At 42.5% G+C, this 27,025-nt stretch overlaps 1 protein-coding gene and 1 non-coding gene across 3 annotated transcripts in view; both read right to left on the bottom strand.

The window, feature by feature from the left end:
* Nucleotides 1-27,025, bottom strand: part of AP3B1 (adaptor related protein complex 3 subunit beta 1) — a 249,431-nt gene that overhangs the window by 21,377 nt on the left and 201,029 nt on the right. For both annotated transcript variants that reach the window (XM_029079817.1, XM_029079872.2), the window contains exons 23-24: nucleotides 20,343-20,574; nucleotides 11,072-11,156 (exon numbers count right to left, since the gene is read on the bottom strand). In XM_029079817.1, coding sequence (XP_028935650.1) covers nucleotides 11,072-11,156; nucleotides 20,343-20,574 — 317 coding nt within the window. The remainder of the gene's footprint in view (nucleotides 1-11,071; nucleotides 11,157-20,342; nucleotides 20,575-27,025) is intronic.
* Nucleotides 25,450-25,578, bottom strand: MIR1327 (microRNA mir-1327). Its single transcript, NR_034620.1, has one exon. It is a non-coding gene; the product is annotated as a microRNA mir-1327 (primary transcript).

Raw genomic sequence — 27,025 nt, forward strand, 5'->3', positions numbered from 1 at the left:
CTTGGAAGAGTACAACAGAGTTGGTAAACAAATTTCCTGCCCGTAAGGAGCCTACAGTCTAGAGGTTGAGTCAGACATTAGAAGGGAATAGATTCAAGTGCATAGGTGATGCATAAGGGAGAGGGATTAGGGGAAGCGAGGGCTTGGGCAGGGAAGGCCTCTGGAGATGTTATTTTAATTAGGCTTTGAAGATGGGAAGAGCGATGATCTGCCGTTTATGAAGGGGGAGGGAGTTCCAGGATGGAGGGAGGACCATCCTAAGTGAGACAAAAGAGATCTAGATTGAGGTCTAGACTGGCAGAACATCCAAGTAGAGACGTACTGAGGGCAGGGGGAAATGCAACACTGCAGAGAGGGAGAGAGCTCACGGCTGGAGAGGTAGATTTGAGAATCACCTGCATTGATATGGTAGTCGAAGCTGCGGGATCTTGAGATTTTTCCAAGGGAGTGGTTGCGGACGGAGAATTGAATGCGGTACCTCAGATAAACTCAAAACAACCACTGTTGGGCATCTGGCCTAGCCATTAGCCTTTTACAGAAATCATGATGTTTTCTGAAACTCTACAGACGCACGAAAATTTGCCAGCATATTTTAAAATTTCTGCACTGAGGCTTGAGGGACTTTCACAGTTAGAGCACGGGAGGCAGAGGAGGATCGTTCAAAAAAGACTGAGAATGAGTGACCAAAGAAACATGAGAAGAACCGGGAGAGGACAGTGTCACCGAAGCTGAGGTTGGACAACGTCTCCAGGAAAAAGGAATGGTCCACGGGGTCGAAGGTAGCTAGCTGAGCCTTTGAGGAAGAGGAGAATGGAGTAGAGACCACTGAATTTGGCAATAATATCATTAATGACCTTAGAGAAGGTAGTTTTCATGGAGTAAAGGGGGTGGAAGTCAGATTGGAGGGGGTCCACGGGGTCGAAGGCAGCTAGCAGAGCCTTCGAGGAAGAGGAGAATGGAGTAGAGACCACTGAATTTGGCAAAAAGAACATCATTGATAACCTTAGAGAAGGTAGTTTTCATGGAGTAAAGGGGGTGGAAGTCAGATTGGAGGGGGTCAAGGAGACAACTGGAGGAGAGGAAGTGGACAGGAAGTGGCAAGGCCTAGAAAAGCAGCGTGGCTCAATGGAAAGAGGCCGGGCTTGGGAGTCAGAGGTCATGGGTTCAAATCCCAGCTCTGCCACTTGTCAGCTGGGTGACAGTGGGCAAGTCACTTCACTTCTCTGGGCCTCAGTTACCTCATCTGTAAAATGGGGATGAAGACTGTGAGCCTCACGTGGGACAACCTGATGACCCTGTATCTACCCCAGCGCTTAGAACAGTGCTCTGCACATAGTAAGCGCTTAAAAAATACCAAGATTATTATTATTATTGTTGTTAGAGAAAAGAGCACAGGCCTGGGAATCCGAGGTCCCGGGTTCTATTCCTTGCTCTGCCAATTGCTTTGCTATGTGACCTTGGGCAAGCCACTGAACTTCTCTGTGCCTCAGTTTCCTCAACCGTAAAATGGGGATTCAATACCCGTTCTCCCTCCTACTTAGACTGTGAGCCCCACGTGGGATAGGGATTGTTGTCTGACCTGATTAAACCTGTCCCTATCCCAGTGCATAGAACAGTGCGTGACACATAGCAAAGTACTTAAATGCCATTAAAAAAAGGGGTGGGTATAGATAACTCACTCATGGAGGCTGGAGAGGGATGGCAGGAGGGAGATGGGGCGATAACTGGAGGGAGCCAGGGGGTTAAGGGAGGTTTTTTTTAGGATAGGGGACTGTTGAGCGTGTTTGAAAGAGGTTGGGAAGAAGCTATGGAGAAGTGAACGGATGAAGACGGTAGTCAGAGAGGGGAGAAAGGAGGAGGCAAGTATTTTGGTAAAGTAGGAAGGGATGGAGTTGGAGATACAGGTGGAGAGGGTAGATCATTTAGCAGCAGACTTGCAACATTTTTTTCCCATGTCTACAACCAAACAGAATGTGCCATTCTTCCACCACTGGGGAAAGTTTCTCAAAACATAGGACTGCTTCTTAGGAAACAACTCAGAATCTACCCCATCGGCTAACAAAAGGATAGCTTTTACATGTTTTTAAGCTGCAGAATTTCCAATATCTTCTATTCTCAAACTGAGATTTACAAGCATGCTTATCAACTAAATTACCGATTAACATTTGGGCAAAACTGATATTTTAAGATACAGGATATGTACAATTTTCAGAAACATTAACCAGTAAATACTGATTTCTAATATTGTCTTAACTGTCCCTCTTAAAAACCCTGGCACCATTATCAGTAGTTAAAATAAAACCAATTGATTAATGTCCATGGTACTTATATTTGAACCTAGACAGTTGTTACTGATTTTTGATGAGCATAACATTAGATATCTGAATTCATTCAATTGCATTTATTGGGCACTTACTGTGTGCAGAGCACTGTACTAAGCACCTGGAAAGTACAATTCAGCAATAGAGACAATACCTGCCCACAACAGGCTTACAGTCTGCGGGACAGGGCAGCACTGAAAACATTTGGTTTTTCCTTTTAAGTAAAGCCTACTTGAAAAGAGAAAACATCAAGCACAAACCCACATATTATTACAAATAGTTTCCTGTGCTTAGTAATGATAACTCATCTCAGAAAATAAATCCATAAAATCCTATGCCTCAAGAATGCATGTAGGCTCAATAGCTCTTGTCTCATCTTATGCTGTCAAGTCGTCTCCGACTCACAGCGACTCCAGGGACACACCTCTCCCAGAACGCCCCATTTCCACCTGCAATCGTTCTGGTAGCTTATCCATAGAGTTTTCTGGGTAAAACTCCGGAAGTGGTTTACCATCGCCTCTTTCCATGCAGTAAACTTGAATCTCCTCCCTCGGCTCTCTCCTGTGCCGCTGCTGCCCAGCACAGGTGAGTTTTGACTTACAGCAGATGGCCTTCCACTCACTAGCCACTGCCCAAGCTAGGAATGGACTGGACAGGCCCCTGCTTGACTCTCCCTCCCCCAGTCGAGGCCGGCAGAGTACTGGAAACTCTCCAGGTGCAATCTCGAGAAGGGTCAATAGTTCTACCAATGTCTGTATTGGTAATTGGTATATGAAGGAGTGAGGACGTAATTAAGCTTAATGAGTCTTTCAGGCAAAACTACATGTGGGCTTTAGTCCTCTAGGCTATACTGTGTGCCACTCACTGTGGGCAGGGGACGTGTCTGTCCACTCTGTCGAATAGTACTCGCCCAAGTGCTTAGTACAGTGCTCTGGACATAATAATAATAATGTTGGTATTTGTTAAGCACTTACTATGTGCAGTGCACTGTTCTAAGCGCTGGGGGAGATACAGGGTAATCAGGTTGTCCCATGTGAGGCTCACAGCTAATCCCCATTTTACAGATGAGGGAACTGAGGCCCAGAGAAGTGAAGTGACTCACCCACAGTCACACAGCTGACAAGCGGCAGAGCCGGAATTCAAACCCATGACCCCTGACTCCCAAGCCCGGGCTCTTTCCACTGAGCCACGCTGCTCCCCATAGTAAGCGCTCAATAAATTCCACTGATTAATTGACTTTGGGGATGGAGCGACAACTTCCAATTCTCAAGACATGCTGACCAATGCCACAGCCATAATGCTCCACTGGCTGAAAGACATTTGCTGGTTTTAATTCAAGCAACATAGCCTATCAGTGAAATATAATTTCAGATTCTGATGGCTCTCCTTTGTTATTCAAGTGAACTGACCGTCAGCCAAAAGTTGGCATTACTGTTCCCAGTCCACTTTTCTAATTACAGAATAAGCTGGGTTAGTCACGTAAGAGGTGAAATGGTTTTTATCATGGTGGAACACAATACTGTTTAGGATGATGACGATGATGATGATGGTACTTGTTAAGTGCATGCTATATGCCAAGCACTGTTCTAAGCACTGGGGTAGTTTCAAGGTAATCAGGTTGTCTCACGTGAGGCTCGCAGTCTTAATCCCCATTTTACAGATGAGGTAACCGAGGCACAGAGAAGTGACTTGCCCAAAGTCACCCAGCTGACAAGTGGCGGAGCCGGGATTAGAACCCACGACCTCTGACTCCCAAGCCCGGGCTCTATTCACTAAGCCATGCTGCTTCTAGTAAGGAATTATTATTCTAATAGTAATTAGGAGAGAATAATAGGTTTAATAAGCATGATCCTCGCTCTCCAGGAGCTTACAATCAAAGGATTTTCTTAAAAGAGGTTCAGAACTTCAGGGGGAGACTTTAATAAGAGTTTGAGAAACTAATCGTGATCTTGGGAGTTCCTTTCTGAACAATCATATCGGTTGTCCTATCACTTTGCCTGGTCCTGAAACATGTAAAATATGAATGTTGAGGTAGGGAAACAGAAAGGCTGATAAAAGAGCAGAGGAATATTCTTGCCACCGGTTCTTTTAAGGAGTTTTGATCTAGTTTATTGTTAAAATGAGAAGTGTCAGCCTTATATTGCAGGTTAAATTAAACTTATTGCATTACTCTGACAGCTGTATGTTTAGATCTCAGATTGAACAGATTCTCTCAGTTGACCGGACTTGTTATTTAGCTAAGAAGTGGAATTTCTGAAACCGTTTATGGCAGGAGAAAGGAGAGTTCAAGTATTCGGAGACGAACTGCAGCAACTTTAGACTCACAGTTTTCTAAAAAAGCTACTTAACAAGGTATAAAGTAGGGTATTCTGCAAGGGTCATTTTTTCACACATTTAGATGCACACTACTTCTTTTAAAACATCAACTACGTGGAAGGCAAGTGATCTGTAGATATCCAGTTTGAGTTCATTTCTGATTCTTCCTCGTAGCTCCTCATGCTCTGGTCAGCTTCCAAGCTGGCTGCCCTGGCCTACCACTCTTGTCTTTGCTCCTCACCTCGGCCCCTCTCGCTCCCTGGAGCCCTGGGGTGGTGACAGAAGTGTCGCGGAAGATGTGCGTTAGAAGCGGTGTGGCTCAGTGGAAAGAGCTCGGGCTTGGGAGTCAGAGGACGTGGGTTCTAATCCCGGCTCTGCCACCTGCCTGCTGTGGGACCTTCGACAAACCGCTTAACTTCTCTAGGCCTCATCTGTAAAAACGGGAATGAAGACTGTGAGCCCCACGTGGGACAACCTGATGACCTTGGATCCACCCCTGTGCTTAGAATGGTGCTTGGCACATAGTAGGTGCTTAACGAAAACTATAATTATAATAATTATTATAATGTCATATTATAATATAATTATAATTATTATAATTACTACCAGATTTGAAGACAGTTTAAGAAAAAGTGAGGTAGGTGCCTCACTCTTTTAGACCTCTAAAACTGCTGATATTCTGTTTTTATTACCTGAAGGCACATAATACTTAGCACCACCCCCAGCACTACACTCTTTTATTGTGCCAAACTGGTTCACACTGCACAGTCTTTTACTTTTCATGGTCTTTTTCTCAGAATGCATGTCTTTTTGTAAAAACAGAATCACTGCTATAGCACTGTGGTTCACTAAATTATTTTCTAGTGACCTAGAAGAGAGAAATGTCTCCATGCCCATTTAATCCTACTCTGTTGTACTGTACTCCTCAAGGGGCTTGGTACAGTGCTCTGCACACAGTAAGTGCTTAAAAATACCACCGATTGATTCCTGAAGGTGCTCTGGGTACTGAGAAGCATAGGTCCCAATGGTTATAATCGAACCAAGGCACTGGTAGCAAATAAATATATAGATGCAAAGGCCAGTTACTTATCTAAAATCATTTGAGTTTAACTCCACTGGGGATGGGGATGAAAACAAAAACCACTATGGACACAAAGAGCACCATATGCATATAAACATAACACAACTTCTTTACCCTCCTCCACTTTTACAATATTCCATTATTAATTAATGTGCATACAGTGCCTAGGAACTGTTCAAAATGAGTAGAAACTGGTATATCCCTACCCTCCTGTGGCTTTCGAGCTTAGGCAAACACGCATTTATGTGTGCAATTAGGTTCTTCAGTAACATCGCCTTCAAAACTGAGTAACTATCTCTAGGTGCATATATTTTTATTTAGTTCTACGATGTCTCTCTGTGTAAATGTATAAATACATCTAGGTGTTCTTTCGTTAGCATACGTGAGTCAATTTTGAGAATGCAAGACAAAGACCATGTCTTCTCCAGTCTCATACTAGCTACTACAGTGCCCTGCTCCTGGCTACTTAGAAGTTATTGTTGACTTATATCAGTATCAATAGTATTTATTACTGAGTACCTGTGTGCAGAATATGGTAACGGGTGCTTGGGGAACATATAATAATGATAATAATGATGATGGTATTTGTTAAGTGCTTACTGTGTGCCAAGCTCTGCTCTAAGAAGACACGATCCCTGGCCTCAAGAAGTTAATCAACAAAACGGTGAAAAATCAATAGATCACCAGTATTTATAGAGCTCCTACTATATGTAGAGCACTTTATTAAACTGTTGGGAGCGTAGATGGAGTTAGTAGACATTATCCGTGCTCTCAAGGAGCCTGAAGCAGGGAAGACAGACATGAAAACCAACTACAGGTAGGAAGGAAGCGGCACGGCCTTGAGGACAGGGCACAGGCCGAGGAGTCAGAAGAACCTGGGTTCTAATCCCGGCTCTGCCACTTTTCTGCTGTGTGACCATGGGCGAGTCTCTTTACTTCTGTGTGCCTCAGTTACCTCATCTGTAAAATGGGATTAAGACTGTGAGCCCCATATGGGACATGTGTCATGCCTGGCAAATAGTAAACGCTTAACAAATGCCATTAAAAAAAAGTATAACATATATGAGAAACAAGAAACTAGATATCTACATACTAGACCTAAGTGAATAAATAACAAAGGTGTATAGAGGTGGATGAAGGGATGGTATGATCATGAGGGCAGGGAGATCAATCGGGGAATGATATTCACTTTTTGAATTACAGTTCCTTTAAGGGGTACTCAGTGGACATATATACATGCACACAGACACACACATTCACTCTCCCTCTCTCTAACATCTTGGAAAAGAGATTTAATTGGGCGGGTGATTAAACCTAAAACAATAGGGCAAAAGTTTCTCGGTGGCAATGATGATATAGAATCATTCTATGAGACACATAAATGCCAATGGGTGTATATAAAATGTTTTTTTCCTCTCTTAATTTAGATGTCTGATTTTTCCTTCAAAGCTTCCCAACATCTTTACAATGTTTTATTGGATTTTCCCTTTTATCACATACATTTCCATTTTTACACAACCCCTTCTAGTCCAGCCATATATTTTTAAAAGAGAAACTAAATTTGGGATCAGCCAAACTGGCTTTTTCTTCAATTTTATTGACCATTAAGACTACCACAGCACATCCCTAAGCAAAAAGGTTCTGTTTGCCATGCAAAACACACAGTCTGTGATTGGCACCTAAGATCAATTGATCTACCCATTACCACTATCTCCCTATCCCCACAAGCGCTACTATGAAGCTATTGATTTAAACACTGCCGATCGGTTTCCATTTTCTGATTTTGGGCAGGCCAATTAAGAAAGTGAGTAATTGTGATTACACGGCTTCAGGATCAATTACGTTTGATGCAAGACAAAGTGCTCTTTTTGGAACACATAAAGAAAATAATTATGATCAGAGGTGTTTTAGTGCCAAACTGGTTCCTAACACAATCTCAAATAAAAACCATGCATATACTCCTTCAAAGCGGATGTTTTAGGGCAAGAGGTGCTTTGTTCAAATACTGCAAACACATTTAGACAAGCTAGATTCCATAAATACTAAAAATATTTTCATCTATCGTATAAACCATTTTTAGGAAACTGTAGAAGAACGCTAAAATATTTTTCCACATTCAGCGAGACCCCTTCTCTCCCCTCCAAATATGCTCAGTTCTCTTATAATGCAGGGGTAATGTTCCAAACAAGCCCTTCATTAAGGAAAACTTGCTTTATTAGGATCTGGCACATTCAGTAGCTTTGGGCACGTGGGCAGAACCATTTCTTCTGGTACTGCAATCACATTCTAGCCACAGAAATTTATGTTGTGCCAATTCCCCAACAGCATACTTCTTCAAAAACACATACACGTGTTTTGAAAGAATGCGTCTATTACCTGCGTACGTACACATCGAGGCACTTCGGTTTGGAATTCAATTCTCAAATAACAAAACTCTCCCAAAACAAAAGCCGTGACATTAAGAAATAAAATCTCCTACAGGCTAATAATGAAAGGAAGATTCCGCTGTTCTTAACTTAGTGCTTAACTTGGGCTTTGTCATTGGGCTCACATTGTCCAAATCATTAAAATGAATACACCAGTGGCTCTGGAGGAATATCTATTTACAGTGACGTTACTCATAGTCTGGTGTTCAGTAATATTGATCTGTCTTGTTTGTCTAATAGGAAAATAATAAACAATTACTAGGCAATGTAGGAAAAAGTAATCAGTTTTTATATATCACTAATACAACAGACCTCCCAAAACATAAAGGTGATGATCTGCATAAAATCAATGCGTTATGCTACATTGCTTGTATTCATCACCGCAGAGATTCTCAGAAATGAATGGTGTAACATGGGGCTGAGTTGTTAGTAAAACTGAAAAGTTGTAAGTTTAAAAAAAAAAAAGAGGCATACAATTTTCACTCATTGTAGGTGTTAAAAAAAAAAAAAGTCTTTCAAGAATGTAGATTTTCATTCCCCATACTTCGTTACATCTAGGACACAAAACGTCACATTACTGTAGCAAAAAAAAGCTCAGCAGTGACTACAACTTAATATCTTCCAGTCAGATAAAGGGAGCAGAAAAATAACTACCATAAGCGAAGGAAACAATAAACTATCTCTCAAAATGTTAAAACCAGTGAAGCTGCAGCAATACAGCTTTGTGCTAACCTACCAGATAGCACAGGATCTACTAGAAATAGCAGTGCCTTAAAAATTACAATAGGTCCTTGGGACATGGAAAATATGTCATATCAATGACTTTCGACGGGAAACCTAGGTACTGAATAAACAGAGAATTGGTGTCTAAATGCATGACCAGGTAGATACATGAAAATGCCACAAAAACAGAATTTCTGCTGTAGCTTGAAATCAAACAATCAATCAATCAATGGTACTTATTAGGTGCTTTCTGGATGCAGAGCCCTGTAACGACGTGCATTTATATTAATGACTGTCTCTCCCTCTAGCCTGTAAGCTCTTTGTAGGCAGGGAATGTGATTGTTATATTGTACTCTTCCAAGCGCTTAGTACAGTGCTCTGCACATAGTAAGTGTTCAGTAAATTTGACTAAGTACAATAGAATTGGTAGATGTGATCCCTCCCGAGGAGCTCACAGTCTACAAGGAGAGACAAACGTTAAAGTAAATATTGAAACATCAACAAATTACCTAGTAATCCTGCACCACAGAAATATACACTACCTAGTTAGGTTTTCAAATGCTATGCCTCAAACAGAAACTCTTGATCATGGCTTTAAGGCATTCCATCAGCGCGTGGCTCAGTGGAAAGAGCGCGGGCTTGGGAGTCAGAGGTCGTGGGTTCTAATCCCGCCTCCGCCACTTATCAGCTGTGTGACTTTGGGCAAGTCACTTTACTTCTCTGTGCCTCAGTTATCTCATCTGGAAAATGGGGATTAAGACTGTGAGCCCCACATGGGACAGCCTCAATACCTTGTATCTACCCAGCGCTTAGAACAGTGCTTGGCACATAGTAAGCACTTAACAAATACTAAAATTATTATTATTATTATTGCTATCCACTCTCTTCTACTACGCCTCAGCTTGCACACGCTATTCCGTCTAAGCTCCCCATTTCCCGGTGGTTCGTTCTCCACCCTTTGACCCCTGGCTCATATTATTTCACCTGCCTGGAACTTTCTCCCCTTTCCTAATCACCGGATGGCAGCACTCCCCGTCCTCACACGCCATCTGAAATCCCACATCCTCTAGGATGCTTTCCCCCATCCTTCCCATCTCCCCGGCAGTAATGCATTTCACAAGCTCTTGACCGATTTTTGAACATAGTGATTTTTAGCCTATATTACTTGTGGCCTTATTCCTTCTAGTTGCAAATCAGTTTATGTCTTCTTCTCCATTATACTGCAAATCCCTTATGGGTAGAGATCATCCCTTCTCTTCTAGTGTACTCTCTCAGGTGCTCAATAAACATGATTAATTGAAATACAGTTTCAAAATCAAAGAAAAATGTGCAAAGAGAAGCAGCGAGGCCTAGTGCAAAGAAAACAGGCCTGGCAGTCAGAGGACCTGGGTTCTAATTCCGGCTCTGCCAACTACTTGTTGTGTGACCTGTTTTGGGTGGCGAAGGGTGGGGGCTGGGGGAGCCTCTGCTGAATATAGAAAACTATTTTATTTTTCTTCTACAAGTCATTTAAATTCTCTGTGCCTCAGTTTCCTCAACTGTAAAATGGGGATTCAATATACGTTCTCCCTCCTACTTAAGTCTATGAGCCCCATGTGAGACAGGGACTACATCAGACCTAATTAACTTGTACCTACCCCAGCGTTCAGAAGAGTGTTTGAAACAGAGTAAGAGTTTAACAAGTACCATAAAAAAAGTCTGTAATCATTTTTCATCTCCCTACATTCCCGAGGTCAACCTACAATCAAACAGTGTTTACTGGGCAAAACCCTGAGCCAAATACTCTATACCACACAGAGGAAGAGAAAAGATGGAAAGTCCTTGGAATGGATGCATTCTCTCTGTCTCCGAGAGGTGGAAGAACTTGTGACTACTATTCTGCTTTTTCCTATTTTTCTTAGTATCACAGTTTCTCCAAAAATAATGAAAAGTACAGTAAGAACAATGGGATTGCATTTCTCTACTGGCCTATACCTCTGAAAGTCAATTGTCAATGCCCAGTTTTGCAGTATTTGCCCATATCATCAATACAATTCTATATCTGTTAGTAAGATGTCCTGGCTATATAAGAAAAAGTGCTGGATATTTCCTTGAGTTTTTCATCTTTCAGAAAGCCAAATAAATGTTCAAGTAATTCACAGATTTTTTTTCCCCATCTGCTACCCATGATTAAGCCCTCTAAGATGTAAAACAACTGGACTCACCACAACTGAAAACTCGCAGTCTGAGTGGAATCACAGAAGTCAATACCCATTGAAACGGTAATAGATGCTTCAGGATCAAGAGATTCTAGGAAATAAAACAATTTGGACATGAAAACACAATGTGTGGAAGAATTATTCAACCAAACTAGTCAGACTAATTGCAACATATTCTACAAGTTTGCTTGGTTAAAAAAAAAAAATCCAATTCTAAACTGTTTTAAAGGAAGCTTCAAAATTCTGGATAGTGTGTGCACGCGTGCGCACACAATTTTATTCAAACTTACCATCATTTTAAATATGACTATCTATTGAACACGGACATTCATTTTATGTTTTCTTAAGGAAATCTATTTCCTGGTAAACTTACTAGTGATTTCCAACATTGCGGGAAGATGTACTACATGGCCTTGCTTCTGTTGGTGTTACAGTGTACTCTCCTGAGAATTTTGTACAGTGTTCTGTACATAGTAAGAGTTCAATAAATACCACTGATTGAAGGAAATAAATTCTTCTTTTGGAAAGACATTTACTCTTTCTGGTCACTGGGAGGGGGCGGAGGGGAGGGCTAGTGGGGCACAAGGTGAGGTTATAGTAGCCCACTGAGGCAAAAAATGAGTTCTTTACAGCCTTGTACTGGCAGAGCCATGACTAATATGTTTTTCAAATCCTCAGCGGAAAAGCCTCACAATAAGGACGAGTTCAAGGATCTCTAAAATGTAAATTACAGGGAAGCTAGAAGAGTTAATCACCAAGGAAAAAGCATTGTGCTCAGATATTAACCATAAGAACTGGCATTTTGGAGACCAAAATGACAGATCTAATTGTATTATTCAGAGGGTTTCTGAAAGGAAATTTAGCAGCAGAAGATTAGATCATCTTGAAAAACAAATACGACAGAGACATATTATCGCTCCTGGAATCCCTGGAGCTTGAGCTGGGGCAGAATCAATCAGGTTACCTAGTTCTGGGCACTAACCCAGTGGTGATGATTTTCGGCTGTATTAGGGCAATTCAAGTAGATGAATATCTCACTTTTGGAAAGGCCTACCTGATTTGAGTCCTGGTTACCAGGATACTTTTCCTATAGGCTCCCAAGTCAGCAGGTATCGGTTTACTTTGACTATTCGGTGCTGTCTGTCCGGTACAAACATGGGCAATGTGGATTTATCCACTGTGGGAGTATCGTCGAAGAACCAGATGTGAGACCAACAGTCCTTTCTATACTCAAAGTGTGTGTGAAGACTCTCCTGTTTGAAACGGCGGCTACCTTTAGCAGAGATTTCGCTGTCTTCGAATGCCCTCCCTCTTCACTTCCGCCAAACTCTCTTCCCCTCTTCAAAGCCCTACTGAGACCTCACCTCCTCCAAGAAGCTTTCCCAGACAGAGCTTCCCCTTTTCCCTCTGGTCCCTCTCTGCCCCACCCTTCACCTCCCCTCAGCTAAGCTCCCTTTCTCCCTGCTCCCCCCTCAATTTCCTTCCCCTCAACACTGTGCTCATTTGTCTATATTTTTATTACCCCACTTATTTTGTTAATGAGGTGTACATCCCCTTGATTCTATCTACCGTGATTAAGTGGTCTTGTTTTTGTCCATCTGTCTCCCCCGCTTAGACTGTAAGCCCGTCAATGGGCAGGGATTGTCTCTATCTGTTGCCGAATTGTACATTCCAAGCGCTTAGTACAGTGCTCTGCACATGGTAAGCACTCAATAAATACCATTGAATGAATATCATCTCCCCATCTAGATGGTAAGTTCCTTGGGGGCAGAGAACATGTTCTATCAACTTTACTGTACTGTTCTCTCCCAAGTACCTAGTACAGTGCTCGGGCAATAAATAGCAATAAAATAGCAACAGCACTGATTGACTGACTGTTCTCCTCAGAGAGGACAACCCATTTGGCTGCATGTCTGTCTACCCACTGTAGTTATTTCCTAACACTCCAAGTATGCTACAGAACCTGAAGTTGTTTTTCAGGTCCTTTAATCACAGAGGCAACACAATTAGAGGGTCAGACCAATGGTCCCAGAAGCCACATATTCCCAAGTTGACAGTGGCTCCCTATCATTCATAAGAAAAGCGTGAAGGTCGCCTCTCTACTCTCCTTGATACCTAACTTTATGGTACAGATTTCCCTTTTAGTGGCACCAACTTTTCCCTTTAATAAACTATTATGACCAACTGCCCATGAATCTCTAACTCCTCCAACATCCTGAAGTTACCTCTTAAAATCCAAGATAATGTTTCTTCTACTCACACTATTTTCAGTGGTTCCATTCCATTACTCTTTATAATAGCCCCATGATTAGTTTGCATCTACCCCAAAGCTTAGCACAGTGCCTAAGTGCTTAATGCCATAAAAAGCATTATTTTTGTCATGCTGTTATTACTCCAAACAGGGTCTCCCGTCTACCCCAAATATGTCTTTTTTAATGGTTTCTGTTAAATGCTTACTATGTACCAGACACTGTACTAAGCGCTGGGGTAGATACAAGCTACTCAGGTTGGACACAGTCCATGTCCCACATGGGACTCACAGCCTTAATCCCCATTTGACAGATGTAGTATCTGAGGTATAGAGAAGTGAAGTGACTTGCCCAAGGCCACAGAGCAGAGAAGTGGTGGAGCCAGGATTAGATTCCAGGTCCTTTTGACTCCCAGGCCTATGCTCAACCCACCATGCCACACTGCTTCTCTAAATATGTTGAATCTTGCAGGCTTTTGGTGCTCCAGACTTCCTATTTAATGCTCATTAATATTATCTTACTGAACTTTATGAAGGTAGGAAACTGATGGTGATATCTGCTCACAGTTTTGTTGTAGGCTGGTGGACTTGATCTGTGATGATTCTACACTGAAATTATTTGACCCAAACAGACTGGGCAGGAGCAAATTTGCAAGTTACCTTGTCTCTTTGTTAAAGCTTAGGGCCTGTCTAATACCGCATGTGAGGTCTAGTTGCCACAGGATGCAATTTAAGAGGGGACTGAAGCCTGGCACAAGTTAGGGCGGGGAAGGGATTGTTGGGGGAGCAAGCGCGGTCAACATTTTTGAAAGGGTCCAAAGACTTTCAAGAGGAAAGCAATGGCTCTGGAGGATTGCTTGGGGGGGGGGTGGGAGGGAGGGCAATGAGAAGGGTGGTCAAGTCCCCTCCTCCGAAGAAACGCTTTAGGTTTGGAGGTCCTAACGGGCTTCTGCATGGCATCATTATGGAATGCTACATGCACAGGCAGTATAATGCTGTACAGAATGGAAGGGGGCAGCCAATTTCACCCTGCTTTGGGTGGGCAACCACCCTGGCCTGGAATCCCCCGGGAGTGATCATGTCAAACTCACTCATAAGATCGATGAATTAAAGGCAGAGTTTTGGAGCGGGTTTCCTGAATTTCACTTGCATTCCTGAGGCAGATTCACGATCGGACCAAACAGATCACAGTAGTGAGTGCACGAGATTGTCAAGAAAGACTGGGCGGGATCCTGCCACCAATGGAGAGGAGGGAGAAGCTGTTAACTGCCGGTCAGTTTTCTTGCTTTTCTTGAAAATGGCGAGATGACGGTGTCGTTTAAATATGATTTTTTTCAAGCACTGTTCTGAGGAAGTCAATTCACCTGACTGATCCCTGATTTTGAAAACTCTGCACACAAGTCACCAGGTGAGGGACTCTACCATTCTTTATGGCTCTGAACAAAGGAAAAGTTGGGGAGAAGGCCCTAGTGATATGGCAACTCCCATGTTTTACAGTCTCTTCTCTCATTTATCTCCCACAGTGAGTGTCCCCAAGCCCTGCCCAGTTCCTCCTCTAGAACATTTCATAGATCCATTCTTTCCTCTGCCTCTTTCTGATCATCATCTGGAATTGACGCTCCACCTCCCAGCTGGAAAAATACTGATAATTATGGTATTTGTTAAGCGCTTACTATGTGCAAGGCTCCGTACTAAGCGCTGGGGTGAACACAACCAAATCTGGTTGGACAATGTCCCGGTCCCGCATGGGGCTCACAGTCTTAATCCTCATTCTACAGATGAGGTAACTCGGGCCCAGAGAAGTGAAGTGACTCTCCCAAGGTCACGCAGCAGACAAGCGGAAGAGCTGGGATTAGAACTCAGGACCGTCTGACACTCAAGCCCGTGCTCCACGGGACACGGCCGCTGCTGCTTCCCACGGAACACAGTTAGACTAGTTTCTCTACCTCAAACCTCTCTTGTCAGTCATATTTTTAAAATGCCAAATGGGGAATATCTTTCCATTCCTCCATGGTCATTTAAAAAAGGGGACTAGAGTTGAACTATTAACGCAAGTACTTGGCCGAGAAGGGCGTTTTCTGAAAGGGCACTATTTAGAAACTCAAGGGCAAAAAAAAAAAAAAAAAATTTCTGGAAGGGTTTGGAGAGAATCCCATTTGTAGACAACGGTATGTTTTTCATTTTAAAGGACCACATGAGGGAGTTGGTGATGATGATGACAGTATTTGTTAAGCGCTTACTCTGTGTCAAGCACCGTTCTAAGTGGCGCGGTAGATACAAGCTAATTAGGTCAGACTCAGTCCTTATCCCACATGGGGCTCACAGTCTTAATCCCCATTTTACAGATCAGGTAACTGAGGCACAGAGAAATGAAGTGAGTTGCCCATAGCAGACAAGTGGCAGAGCCGGGCTTAGAACCCAGGCCCGTGGTTCTATCCACTAGGCCACGCTGCTTCCCTGAAGTGGGAACTAAGCTCCGCTAGCAGTGCTTCGATAGTACGAGGCATTCTTACTTAGCCAACTCTATGTCAAACCCAAGCTAAGAGGTTTATTTCTTCTATTCTCCGCCGGCCAATGAAAGGTCAACTCATCAACTCATTACGCCAGCTCCAAGGAATGTTAATACTGTTCTACTGTTTTAACCTTTGGATAACATTTTCAGTGTTTGGAAAATTCATATTTTAGTTGCCTGACACTTTTAAAACTAAAGAGTAATTTTTTAACTAGGCAAAGAGAGTTACATTATTACCTACTTCTTGATAGTCCTCAGTTCTCTAAGAGTGCTTTAAACTTCAAAAAGCTCCAGTGGCAAATCGCTTGGGACAGCTGCAAGTATATTCCTACTTTAAAATACTTTTAAATCACCAAGTCGCCTTTAAAATATTCTAACGTTAATTTACCCAACTAAACTCTCCTTTTACCCTGGTCAGGACAGAGGTTTATATTTATATAGCACCATTCTGTTTATCTCGTGTTGGCTCCAGGGCTTGCATCAGAGTTTGGCACACAGTATAAGCACTTATATTCCACAACTAACCCTTCATCCATAAGAATTCAAAAGCGTTTTATAGATTATCTACCAATTATATTCCAAATGGAGAAGTAATTCATCCGTCAATAAAACGGTGGTGTGGGAAATGGGAGAAATGGACCTCTTAGCAGCCGAAAAACCACACAAGCCTCTTATGGGCAGGGGACATGCCTACCAACTCTGTTGTACTGTACTCTCCCAAGAGCTTAGCACAGTGCTCTGCACACATTAAGCACTGAACAAATACCACTGATTGACTTAAAGCTGTTAACAGGCAAAACCAACCAATCAGCCATCTCGAACCCCCAAACTTTCCCCACACCCTAATTAATCAGCCATTCAAGCAACCTCTAATCTTAACCCCAGCCCCGCTGACTATACTTATTAATGTGTTGATTTCAGATTTTGGAAATGCTGGTATTTTGGAGAATGAACTACAGGTGTTTAGTCTTAAGCCACTTGAGATTCGCCAACGCAAAGCCCTTCAGTGGATACCACAGTCAATTGGAACAGCTAGCAAATACCGTATAAAGGAGACATTATCATTTGAGTTTATCAGATCACATGATCTGGAAAAAATATCTTGGTTTACACAGAATACACTCAGTTCTCCTTGGATGGGGGGGCTGGGTTCTTGCAGAACTCCATGCTGAAGGGCCCTCGCATTGTAATGCTCACTATGTCTGATGCTGATGCCTCATGTGTCTCTGCACACGTTTGCGACGAGTTCTTCCGACACTCTATTGATCCGTATCCAGAAAGACTGACGGTACCGGAAGGACACTCCCTAAATCTGCATCGTGTTCTAGCAGAACCGAGTGCACCCAGTGCCGAGGGCCTGTACCCGAGAACTCGGACAAAAGCGAGGCCTTCAGAAACCTGGGCAAACCAAATCAGGAAATGTGCAGTAAACAGAAGAGGCCCAATGTTATGCAGATGACCAGCAAACCAAAAACTTCTTCACTTCACTCAAAGCATTATACCGGCCCGTCCCTGCATCAAGGTATGCCTGAAGAGTGAAGATGGCTCCAGTCTCATCACAGACAAGGAAGGAATCCTCAAAAGATGGCACGAACATTTTAACATCCTCCTCAACAAGCCTTCTGCTACTGAATAACTGGAAAAATATATAGAAGCTCCCAATATCTGAAAATATGCCACTTGAGAAGCAGCCTGGCCTAGTGGATAAAGCACGAGTCTGGAAGTCAAGAGGACCTGGGTCTAATCCTGCTCTGCAACTTGCCCGCTGTGTGACCTTGGGCTTCCACAGAGAAGCAGCGTGGCTCTGTGGAAAGAGCACGGGCTTGGGAGTCAGATGTCATGAGTTCGAATCCTGGATCTGCCACTTGTCAGTTGTGTGACTGTGGGCAAGTCACTTAACTTTTCTGTGCCTCAGTTCCCTCATCTGTAAAATGGGGATTAACTGTGAGCCTCACGTGGGACAACCTGATTACCCTGTATCTACCCCAGCGCTTAGAACAGTGCTCGGCACATAGTAAGCACTTAACAAATACCAACATTATTATTATTAAGTCACTTCACTTCTCTGTGCCTCAGTACTAAGCACTGGGGTAGATACAAGATAATCTGCTCTCACATGGAGTTCACAGTGTAAGTTGGAGGGAGAACAGGTATTAAATCCCCATTTTGCAGAACTGAGGCACAGAGAAGTGAAGTGACTTCAATCAATCAATCAATCAATCAAGGGTATTTATTAAGCAGTTACTCTACACAGAGCATTGTACTATGTGCTTGGAAGAGTACCATACAACAGCCTAAGCAAGCACATCAAGTGCATTGGTCTTTTCATCCACCATGAACTCATAGGTGAACACTATTAATGAGGTCTTTCAAATTCAGGTAACGGTTTCAGAGTTCTCTGATGACTAACATCCCCTAAGACTTAAAACCATTTTCTGAGTACAACCATGGAGAAGCCGTATGGCCTAGTGGAAAGAGCACAGGCCTAGGAGTCAGAGGACCTGGGTTCTAATTCCAGCTCCACCACCTACCTGAAGTGTGATCTAGGGCAATTCACTTCTCTGTGCCTCAGTTCCCTCATGTGCAAAATGGGGATTCAGTACCTGTTCTCCCTCCTACTTAGACCGTGAGCCTCTTGTGGGACCTGATTATCTTGTACGTATCCCGGTGCTTAGTAAAGTGCTTGGCACTTAACAAATATAACAATTAGTATTATAACTATCATTAGTAGTTTAATCTGTAATTATTTCCCCCAAGCCTCACCAGGAAACTGTGTCTTGACTTACAAGATAGGTGTACACAGTTTAAGTAAGGTTATTTAGACCGAGATTTCAGACACCTTTCCTTTTTGGGGTAGGTTTTCAAGTATTTTTAGAAAGGGGGAAGGGATAGCCTTCAGTTAGCTTATTTCTAATCCTGTGAATTTGTACAACAGGACCAAAACACTTTCACATGCATTTTTAAAGCTCAGGACCCATCTTATACAGGACTGAGAAGGCCATATGGAGCAAAACACATTTCCTTTTCCAGAAACCAAAATCCCAAAGTCACAGATCTCTCAGTGGTGGGAACATTTATAATGGGGCATTCGCAGCTATTGTTTCTTTGAGTCCTGATGTGGATCGGCAGGCAGAACCCTTTGGAGGTTCTGAAAGTTCAATTTTTCCTTCGTAAGACTGTGACCCTGGAATCAGTCAATTCTATTTTCTGAGCACTTACTCTGTACAGAACCCTGTACTAAGCACTAGCAGAATGCAACAGAGCAAAGAGACAGAATCCCTGCCCTCAAGGAGCTTACAATCTAGCAGAATGGCTCTTGAAGGACTGGACGTGAAACATCACCGAAGTGACGGAGCCTTGATTTTCTCAGAGCCTCTGAGGGCAGTGGGGAAAGGTTAGAGGGATTGGGGGCCTGAACACTGAATCCTGGGCTCCCTGGAATGCTCTGAGGCAGGACTAATAGCAAGTGGCTCTCAAACACTCTATTTTTCTGCTCTGCGCAGTTCCCGTACACTGCTTTGGTGTCAGAGATTTGTTTAGTCCTTGCAGATTTGGGTCAGAATTTGATATTCCTGATGAAAATATCCTTTTAAAAATTCACATTTGTTCCATATAGCCTTGGCCCCTCCCTTGGGACTACTGGCTGGAGTGAGCAGAATTGAGGAAAAGGTAAGTTTCCAGCCTGGCAATCTGAGGAATGCAGGCTGGAATAGGAATGGAAGGAAGCTGGGCTGGCTGCTGAAAAGAAGGCTGCTTTCGGGTGGGTGGGTGGGTAGACCCAAGGTGGGGAGCGGGGGGAGAGGAGTGTGTGTGGGGGGTGTGCCTCGGTGAAGTGTAAAACAGACCTAAGTGCCTGCATATGCTAATATTCAAGTATTACAATAGCCTGCACATTTTTCTACTTCATCTTTGACAGGCAGATGTTACTGAGGGGTTGGGCAGGCCAAAGCTTCTTTTCCCGGAGGATGATCCTGCCCGGAGTAGTGAAGAGTAGGAGAAGTCTTCCCTCCAAGCTGTGGGAGACAGTGTGATCTGCTGGAAAGAACACGGGACTGGGATTCAGAAGCTCTGGGGTTTAGTTTCTCAGCTAGGCCACTGGCCTGTTCCGTGACCTGGGGCTTGCCACTTCAACTCTCCCTGCCTCCATTTCTGCATCTGTAGAATGGTGTTAATACCACCTGCCTGCAAAATGAGTTGGCTGATGGGAAAGCATTTTGGAAATTCAAAGCATTTTGCAAATAATGCAAATTATTACTTACTGATCTTTTCCCATTCTTATTGTGTTGTAGTGTTATTTCTTTTGCTGAATTTACCCCATTGTCTCTTTTCCTGTGTGTCTGCCCCTCACCGCATTGTGAATGTGAACTCTCCAAGGGCCAGGAGCCACGTCTGGATCAATGTCTCTGTATCTTTCCCCAGCACTTTCTACAGTGCTTTGCACATTGAAAGCATTTCATAAAAGTCATAAATAGATGAAAACACTCATAAATACCAAGTAATCGACTTACAACTATTACCTATTGGAGGAAACACATGCATCTGCAGGCCTGCTGGCAGTTTCTTTTCTCCTATGTGGATATTTTCAATCTTCTGATCAGTGGTGTTGGTTAACATCACTTGTATGGAGACCATCTGATGACCATAAATGCAAGGCTGCCTTGGGAAGTGGTATTGGGCAGCTAATCCTTTTCCACTCATGCGGTGAAGTAGTTCATGAGTTTTCATTGGTACGAAGACGGGAGTACTGACCTGTTTGAAGGGTAAAGGGAATAATTAATAGACTTTCCTGGAAATTAAGAAAGCAATTATACTGAAGGGCCCGAATTCTCCCTGCCTCGTTTATAAACTCCTCTGTTCCCTTGATCCTCTTGTTGGTCTTGTTCCATGCTTTCTCCTGCTGTGGCATGTCCTTCCTAAGATATGGCAACCAAAACCACACGTTGTATTTATTCCAGGTGTGGAGGTGCCGGGGTTTCAACAGCAGCAAATAATGTCTCCTTTTTACTCTCTGGTCTCCTCCTGTTGATGCAGTGTTTGGGAAAAAGAATTTCAGTTTCAATTTACAAAACTGCACACTGCATGTGTGTGTGTATATATATATATATATATATAGAGAGAGAGAGAGAGAGGGAGGGAGAGAGAGAGAGGAGGGGGGGAGAGAGAGAGAGCACACAGATTTGTAAATTATTGGTTCAAAGAGGCTGTGTACTCAGGTAACTGCAGCTTTCCTGGAATGAAAGACCTTCCCAAAGAGTTAATAGAACAAGAACCATCTAGTCACAATGAGATCACTAACTACAAATCTCAGCCAGCATATGTTTAAATAATAAAAGTCATTTGTGTACCTTTGGATGGTTTATGAAAATAACCAATCAATTCTGCAGACACAACATTATTTCTAAAGGAAATCTATGTGACTCATGATGCCTGTAGATACACAGAGACAAACCACACATATTTTATCAGTTTATTACAGTAAGCAAATAAGCGTGGAATGAGAGTGCACATAACTGTCTACTTAGCGCTTACTGAAACATTTATAAGAGCTGTTATCTCCCTAATAACAGACAGACAGCATGCAATTTTAGAGAGGAGAAAAGCTTCATATTTTTTAACACTTCACTAAAAAGTAACTGAAGAGTGTAAAATGAAAAATACTCTGTGCAGTTAGCTGGTAATGGACCATATTATCAACTCAAGTTAGATTTATAGGATACAAACTAGTCACTAATAGTTATTTTATGACATAGCATGTCTGCTTTTTCCAAGATTATTAAGATTAAAGTTGTAAAACTTTTTTGAATATAGCTGTTCAAAATGATTGAATTATAGAATTTAAAATGAGAATTGAAAAAAATAAAATAGACTATCAAAGCGTCTGTTTAATAAGAATAGAGCTTGTTCAATATCTGCCATGCACATTTCAGTGATGTTACACCCATGTTTAGCTTTATGAAAAACAACATTCAATTTTTACTCCTCTTTGTGCTTTAGCCTACATTTAACCGGATATTAATCTGATTAATCGATCGTTTTTGAATCTCAAAAAACATGAAAAGGTAGCTGGCTAAGGACAATCCCCGCTTTGTATCCAGCTCCGTTTGTTTTACGCATTTTCTGCTTAGATTTGCGATTGATAAAAATGACTGAGTGCCAGCAAGACTATAAATAGGGATACATTCTCATCTCCATGTGAGAACCTCTAATAAAATTTATCCATGCCTCAATTTATACCAACGAGAACCCCCAAAAGTCAAGGACTGTCAGATTTTCACTTATTCAAGGAAGTGTGGAGTGCAATTTTTTGCTTCTCCTTAAATGTACCTCTTTGAACCTACTGATTATTATTGAAATTTTAAAACCATTATTGAAATTTGCAACCCTAGTCAAAACTGGGAGCTTAAAGGAAAAAAATCAAGAATTATTTTCTTCATTATCTTCCCTTCAAATTGATTAAAATACAATATTGATGTAGTCATTAAAAATGGGAAAGTGATAACTGACAGGAGAGACAATAGTTTCCTTTAGATGTACACATCTATCATGCTAGAGTCGGTGGTGGTGCTTTAGAGATAGAGAATGCATTCAGAAAAAGGAGTCTCGACCCTGTTCATTCTTTCTGATCATCCCTTTCCACATTTCCTTTGGTTTAATTCTGTTATTAGAAGCCATTTTGAACTGGCTCTTCACACCTGACTGTAGGAAGGCCTGTCTGGATTTAAATAAAATTTCAATAAAACCCAGCAGCATTCACTACAAATTCAAAGATGAATATTTGAACGTTAACATAAATATTTAAGAAGCAGCAGGGCCTAGTAGATAGAGCATGGGCCTGGGGGTCAGGAGGACCTGGGTAATAATTCCAGCTCCACCACTTGTCCACTGTGTGACCTTGGGCAAGGCACTTCACTTCTCTGTGCCTCTGTTCCCTCATCCAGAAAATGGGAATTAATGTGAGCCCCATGTGGGTCATGGAGTGTGTCCAACCTGATTAGCTTCTACTTATCCCAGTCTTTAGTACAGTGTCTGGCACAAAGTAAGTGCTTAACAGGTACCATTAAAAAAATAATAAAACAAAACCCATACTGGGCAACACATCAAGAGTCCATCCACTTGGACTCACACTCACACTTTGCTTCTGACCATAGTACCAAAGGATTTTTGTTCCTTTTCATTACGTTCTCATTCATTTATTCAATCATATTTATTGAGCACTTACTGTGTGCACAACACTGTATTAAATGCTTGGAAGAGTACAATATAACAATAAACAGACACTCTCTCTGCCCACAGTGAGCTTAGTTCTTTACAAGTAGTAGATTAAAGCTTTCAATTTCTCTGGGCAGCTCTTCTACTATTGCTAATATTCAGATCTTCATCCAAAAATAATCTACTGAGCCATCAGTTACAGTATCTTCTTAGCCGAGGATACTCAAACAATTTAGGAATACTTAGGGGGCAGGATGAGTAGGTGTATAAAATATTTCCTATTATTCTACAGCATTTTGTATTTTGTTTTCTTTCAACAAAAAAGTCCCACAACTTTAGACATTTGGGTTCGAACCCAACTTGGGGAAGGAAGGAGCAAAGGGAAGGAAAGAGGTTCTTCTTCAAAGGAAATTTATTTCAAACCAAGGGAGAAACTGAGCATCTATAGTTTCTTTTCAATGGATCAATGCTGCTTCAGGGGACAGTTGAGTTTTTTTGCTATAGAATATGGTTTTTATTAGGGAAAAATCGTAGAATTGATCGCTATGAAGTCGAAAACCTTGAAAGAAATCAATAAAGGATGTAGCATGGGCCGGGGAGTCAGGAAACCTGCAATTTAGTCCGAATTGGCCACTGACTTGCTGTGTGACCTTAGACAAGTCACTTATTGATCTTGGACAGGTCACTTATCCTTTCTGTGCCTCAGCTTCCTCCTCTGTACAATGGGGATAAGATACCAGCTCTCTCTCCCTTTATAAGACTGTGAACCTCTTGTGGAAGGGACCGTTTTTGACCTAATAATGCTCTATTTAACCGGTGCTCCTCAAGGAACTCCAGTGGTTGTCCATCCACCTCTGCGTCGGACAAAAACTCCTCACCACTGGCTATAAAGCAGTCAATCGCCTTGCCCCCTTCTACCTCACCTTGTTACTCTCCTACTACAACCTAGCCCACACACTTCGTTCCTCTAATGCTAACCTTCTCACTGTACCTCATTCACGTCTATTTCGCTGCCCAACTCTCACCCACATCCTGCCTCTGGCCTGGAACACCCCCTCCTTCCTCATATCAGATAAATGCTCTCCCCTACTTCAAAGCCTAATTGGAGGCGCATCTCCTTCCAAGAGCCATCCATGACTAAACGCTCCTCTCCTCTCACTCCCTTCCACATCACCCTTCCTTCATCCTCCCGCCCAGCCCCACAGCACATATATACATAAATATATTTATTTATGAATATGAGCATCTGTCTTCCCCTCTAAATGGTGAGCTCACTGTGGGTAGGGAATGTGCCTATTGGAGCATACTCTCCCAAGTACTTAGTACAGTGTTTTGCACACAGTAAGTGCTTAATAAATATGATCAAATGAATGAACTCAGCAGAGTGTGGGGCACCTATTAAGCATTTAATGAATAACACACAGTTATTATTTTAAAAATCAATAGTTTTTAAAGTGTCTAGTTCATGTCATAGTTAAAGCACAAATGAGCAGAGTTGGGGGAGGGTGTGGGGAGATGTTGGGATGTTTGGATCAACTGCCCCACGACTCTAGGGGCAATAAACACCCCACTGGACCAGTCTTATTATGAAGTTCCCAATTCACCAAGCCCTGTGCAAGACTATCTTCCTGGAGGCATTTGCTGACTCCATCTATACTTTCACGGTCACCGATGCTGAGGAGGAAAGGGCCCAGGTCTGAATTTTGACCACGAGTAAGTTGCTTCATCACTGCTTTTTGGGGGCTCAGAAGCAGAGAATAACGGTGTCCCACACACCCTGAACTCTGCAAGGTCAACGAATAGCAATACACAAATTATTATTTGAGCCCAAGCACACTCCAGTCCTCACTAGATGGGTACAAATGCCATTATTTTAAGTAGGCATTCTCCGAGGTCCTGTGAAAACTATACTATCTCACCATTCAAATTCTAGTGATTAAAAAAATACTTTATAACCTTCCTGAATTCTCCAGGGTTTCTGGATAGAAGCCCAGCAGGTGTTACTACAGTCACAGTCAGCGGTAAACCTTTAGGCTTCCTTGTTTGGAAATGATTGGTTCTGCAAGGACTTTAACTGTTCCAACATCTGAACTGAGGAAATGGGCCATGTAAAGGGGCCAAAATCTTGCCAAACAATAAATGGGTTAAAAGTTTCCAGTAGTTCTGCCCTTTGAAAACCTCCCATCAAGTTTTACACTGTTATTTTCTAGCAAGAGAAACAATTACGTACAAATGCACGACGACAGGCAATATGGGGTCATCAGATTGAAAGCTCATGCCAAAAAGCTGAATCACCACTGGGGAAAGTAGGTTTTTTTTTTAAACAACATCACTATATTTATTGATAGAATCATTGGAGGGCCTTTTAGAGAGCAATCCCTTCCCCCAAGTACTGGGTGTTTTTTTGTGGTTTTTTTTTTGCCGGTGGTAGTGGGTGAGGAAGACCGTTCTCTAAAAGGTTTCTAAATGATGTTGACGTTAAAAAATATAGGATCATCATTTAACAGCCTTTTAAAGAACAGTCCCCAGTACAGTCCTTGTTAACTACTGTGGCAGAAAGGGACTATTTTTTTCAGAGGCTTTTAGAGGATGTTGTTAAAAGAATATATAGGGACATCATTTAAAAGCTTTTTAAATAATAGTCCTCCCGCCTCCCAATTGTAATGTCCTTGGCTTCCATTTATTTTGCCAGGCAAGCCGAAAACGGACATACCAATATATTACTGGGAGGGATAGGCCAATGATGGGTGGGAAATGTTGCCTGGCTTTTCAAAAGGTCAGCTTCCAGAAATAAATCCAATAGAGGAGCGATATTCACATAGGATGAAGCCCACCCACCTGGCCCTCTAGAGAATGAGTCTTTGGATTGTCTGTTTTCTGAGTGCCAATTTGAAGTTCCAACCACCTAATGGGAAAACAAGGCTACTGAGGGCTGTAGCTAAATCTCTCCAGGTTTTCCAGGAGAACAAACAGAGGGCTTCATCTCATTTGGATTACACCAACCGCTGCCATTTGTAGATGCCAGTCTATAACCAATAATCTGATGCTTTTGGGGCACACAATTCATTTGAGAGGAGAGATTAAATTCTCCTACGTTTAGGAAAACCAATGTGTTCTTGGATGAAGAAACGGGCTCTCTGGTGAGTTTTAGAGGGGGCCAATGTTGGCTATGACACTCTAAAAGCATTACCACGACTGGTGCTGAGAAAAGGACGACGACTTTTACACTTTCATAACATTGGTATTAATAGTGAAATAGAACGAGATATTTGATCAGAGAGACTGCCATTTTTCTACCACTTCTGACTTTACAAGCTAATTTTGCTTCAGCTTTGGGCCTGCCACCTTCACAGTCATTAAGCATATTGATTTGCACAGTCAAGTCTTTATTTGGCTCCGACAGAGGCCATATCACTGCTTGTCAGAGCCTTGCTTTTCCTCCTGCTCCTACTATTTGTAACTCATTTCCGTCCACCCACCCCACTTGATTATGAGCTCCTGGAGGGCAGGGAACATATGCCACGCTTCTGCTGTACCCTCCCAAGGTCTTAAAATGTTGCGTAGTGCTCAGCAGGTGCTCAATAAATAACACTGATTGATTGCTCACTGTGTGCAGCATGTTACGCTAAGCTCTTCGGAGAGTACGGTACAATACAGTTGGTAGGCACAATCTCTGTCCAGAAGCAGCTTACAGTCTAAAGAAGGAGGCAGACAGTACAATAAATTACAGAAAGGGGCAATGGAAGAGGATAAGGATAAGTGCTGTGTGCTGGGCTGGGGGTGAATATCAAGTGCTTAAAGGGCACAGATCCCGGTGCCTAGACGATGCAAAATGGAGGATGGAACAGAGGAAATGAAGGCTGGGTCATGAAAGGCCTTTTGGAGGAGATGTGATTTTAGTAAGGCTTTGAAGGTGGTGGTCTATAAGGATATGAAAGGGAAGGGAATTCCAGGCCACAGGGAGGACGTGGGCAGTGATCGACTGCTACAG

This window comes from Ornithorhynchus anatinus, chromosome 1, assembly GCF_004115215.2.
Source record: "Ornithorhynchus anatinus isolate Pmale09 chromosome 1, mOrnAna1.pri.v4, whole genome shotgun sequence".
Classification (NCBI taxonomy): domain Eukaryota; kingdom Metazoa; phylum Chordata; class Mammalia; order Monotremata; family Ornithorhynchidae; genus Ornithorhynchus; species Ornithorhynchus anatinus.